Here is a 3,272-nt window from a genome sequence, read left to right as displayed (position 1 = left end):
GGGAGGATCCTCCTCCCCTGCCCCCGCCCTCGACGACTCCTCCTTCTGCCTACGCCTCCCCTCATTCTTACACGCCTTCCCCCGCACAAATTCCCTCCCCTCCTCCCCCGTTCCCTCCCTCCCGCGGCCCCTCCCCCCCCGCGCTCGCCCAAATGGGCATAGAGAGCTCTATGACCCAGCTGGGAGCCTACTTGACCGCCCACAAGGCCACGGGGGAACGCTTACAAGGCCAAGATTTGGACCGGCTCGAGTCCCTCCTGACTTCCGTGGGCGCCATGCTGGAACGGGAGGGCCGGCGCTTGGGCTCCCGCCCAGCCTACTCGGAGGAAGAGGGTCCAGGCGTTCCAGTGCAGGGGTTCCTGGTGGAGAGGGAGGAAAGGGAGGTGTTGCTGGCGACAGCGGCAAGTCTGCAGGCCCTAGCGGGGCTGGGTGCGGACGAAGAGGGTGCCTTGGCCGCTGGACGGGAGGTGCCCCGCTTGCAGGTTCTCTTGAGACGTGCTCTGGCCGTAGTGGACGGGCCTTCGGGAGGAAAAGCCCCGGAGTACTCACAGAAATCTGGCGCGTCGCCTCTGTCCGAAGCCTTCTCGGGCCCGGCGGCTGTGCAGGGACCTGGGGCCATGCCATGGCCGCAGTCAGTACGTGACGTTCCCTTCCCGGTCCCCGCCTCCCCGTCCCTCACCCCACCACCTTCACCTCCTTCTCCCCCTTCCTCCGCCCCGCCTCCCTCCTTAGACACGGTGGAGCTGAGCAGTGAGGATCGGGCGAAATTGCAAGGGACGATGGCCTTGGTGTTGAAGCACTCGGGGGCCTTTGGGAAAATGAGCGGGCCGTTACGGGGGGAGGAACTCGGCTTGTTAAAGAGTGTACTGAATGACACCATGGCTGTTTTGAGAAAGGAAACCGAAACAGCTTACGATTGCAGTGTGGAAAAATATTTGGAAGACCATCCGCACGCAATGGAGGAGCTGGCGGAGGCCCAAGCGGCAGCAGCAAGCACCGGGTCACAATTCACCGTGATGAACGTCCCCGCGCCGGCCGCGGGGAAGCCAAAATCATACAAGGAATTGCTGAGCGAGGCCAGGCAAAAGAAAAAGTCATAAAGGCGTAAAGCTGTCAATTTTGTCCAAATGGTGCGACCGATATTTCCAGAGCAACACGGGAAAAATCGAAAAGTAACGAGGCCCCTCATTTCTTGATTTAAACAAGAAACAAAGAGTCTGTAGCTGACCGGATTTATCGTTGCCACTGTTTCTCGCTTTTATACTTTCAGTGGCTCTTATTGGAGAATGATTTTTTGTCGGTGTAACAATATTCTGTTCGTGCGGGCCGAGATACATCGCCCAGGGAGTATCACAAGCTTTGTCAACCTCCCCCCTTGCTCTTAAGCCGATGTGCCACGGCGGACTTTTTATTGATGTTTTTCTATCCCCCGTTTGCGAAGCGTAAGAATAGCTTTTCTAAGTTACCCGCATGTGGCTGTGTGCCTTGGATGTACGTAGGAGTGTATCAACGCGTGTATAGAAGAACGTTCAGCCTCTTCCTGCAAGACCGTCCTGGCTTAAGCCCCCAGACCACACAGGCAAACACTAAAAATAAAAATCAGCATGGCACCATTCCCCTCGCTACGCCTCATCTATTTTGATTTTGGCGGTCGAGCGGAAGCTATTCGTGTTGCCTTACACGTGGGTAAGGTGCCTTTCGAAGATGTCAGGATAACTGAACAGGAGTTCAGTCAGCAAAAAGCTGGTACGTACGTTCGCAGTATGAGAGCTCCACGTTGCATGAGCGCTGATAGCCAGACTGTTTGATAAGGTTTATTGAAATGGCGAGCTACCTCGAATACAAGCACTTTCTGGGGGGCAATATCGCACTTCGCGTCTCGCATTTCATACGAGCGTAGATACGGGCAATTTTCATTCAGGCCCTATTCCTTGTACCCCCATCCCGCTAATTCAACACCCAAAAGCTGGCAAATATCCATTCGGGAGCGTCCCTGTCTTGGAAGTTGACAGTGTGGCGTACGCACAGTCCGTTGGCATCTTGCGGTACGTTGGTAGGCTCGGAGGCCTGTACCCTGAGGATCCTCTTGCGGGCTTAGCTATTGATCAAGTTGTGGGCAGTGTGGAAGACATTGTAGTAGCGACTGTTCCTTACCTATTCGCTTCTGAGTCCGAAAAGGCGTCATTGAAGGACAAATTGGAAAAAAATGTCTACCCTCGGTTTTTCTCGGCTTTTGAACGACTCTTGCATGCAGATGAGGAGGGCTTTTTTGTCGGCAAGCATTTGACCATCGCCGATTTAGCAGTATACCCAATATTGCAATGGATCACTACTTCCATCGTGGGGCCTGAATCTTTGGACCCTTTCCCTTTGCTGAAGGCGTTGTTTCGTAAGATAGAAGAACACGAGATGGTTAAGGATTATTACGAACAAGAGAGGCGAAATTCTCATAAAGAGGGACCGGAAGCAGGAAAAATGAATACGGAAAGTAACAAGGGAAAATGAAATACAGCAAGAGCCGTCCATGTCTCTTAACATGAAGTACCTCTGGGAGGATGGAATTTTACGCGAGAGTAGACGTGAGACTTTTACCAAAAAAAGGAGTACAATGTGATGACTATATGCTGTCTCATTATGTCGTATATTATTTGTCTACACATAGTTGATACTTGTCTCGCCTCTTCAGGAGAGGAAGTAAGCACACAGCTCACATTACTCCATTTCCACTTGCTCTTGGAACTGCCCTCCGCATGCTTCTCATGCTCAGTAAAATCTCGGCGACTTTGTGTGATCCATCGTAAAAGCTACAAAAAATCAGTGAGAGGCGTTCCATTCACGCACTTCCTGAAGCCTTTCTTTAAACACGTACGTAGCACAGGGATGCCACAGCATCCTACCCGGATGTGTCCATTAGCAACAGCACATCAGCCATTGACAAGCAAGCAAACCATGCTTTTTCCCTAAATCAATCCCTGCCTTCCCTCAGTGAAAAGAGTTATTGGCCTGTAAACTTTTCGACTCTTTGCAGACGAGGTCGGCGCCCCTCAAAACATGGTTGCCACGGCTTTGCCGCCGTCACGGGAGCGACGTGGACGACAGCCTGAAGGGAGATGACAGATTGGCTTGCTCGACCTTTCTCCCCATATTTCTGAATGTGAAGGAGCCGCATGCATCGACACGAGTGCAGAGCATTTAAATCCAAGAAAAGTCATGTCTGTGTGCTTTCGTTTTTCCTTTGTCTTTTTTTGCCGCGATGCCTAATATGACTTCAA

The 3,272-nt window shown here is 52.3% G+C and overlaps 1 protein-coding gene across 1 annotated transcript; it reads left to right on the top strand.

Annotated features, from left to right (window-relative positions):
- Window positions 1-1,575: 1,575 nt before the first annotated feature.
- NGA_0402900 (glutathione s) lies at window positions 1,576-2,098 on the top strand (the record flags this gene model as incomplete). Its single annotated transcript, XM_005854964.1, has 2 exons — window positions 1,576-1,746; window positions 2,058-2,098. The coding sequence occupies exons 1-2, from the start codon at window positions 1,605-1,607 to the stop codon at window positions 2,096-2,098; spliced, it is 183 nt and encodes a 60-aa protein (XP_005855026.1). The 5' UTR covers window positions 1,576-1,604.
- Between the last annotated feature and the right edge of the window lie 1,174 nt (window positions 2,099-3,272).

This window comes from Nannochloropsis gaditana, assembly GCF_000240725.1.
Source record: "Nannochloropsis gaditana CCMP526 unplaced genomic scaffold scaffold333, whole genome shotgun sequence".
Taxonomy (NCBI): Eukaryota; class Eustigmatophyceae; order Eustigmatales; family Monodopsidaceae; genus Microchloropsis; species Microchloropsis gaditana.
Note: the sequence above shows the minus strand (reverse complement) of the source record. Positions and strands in the feature narration are given on the sequence as shown.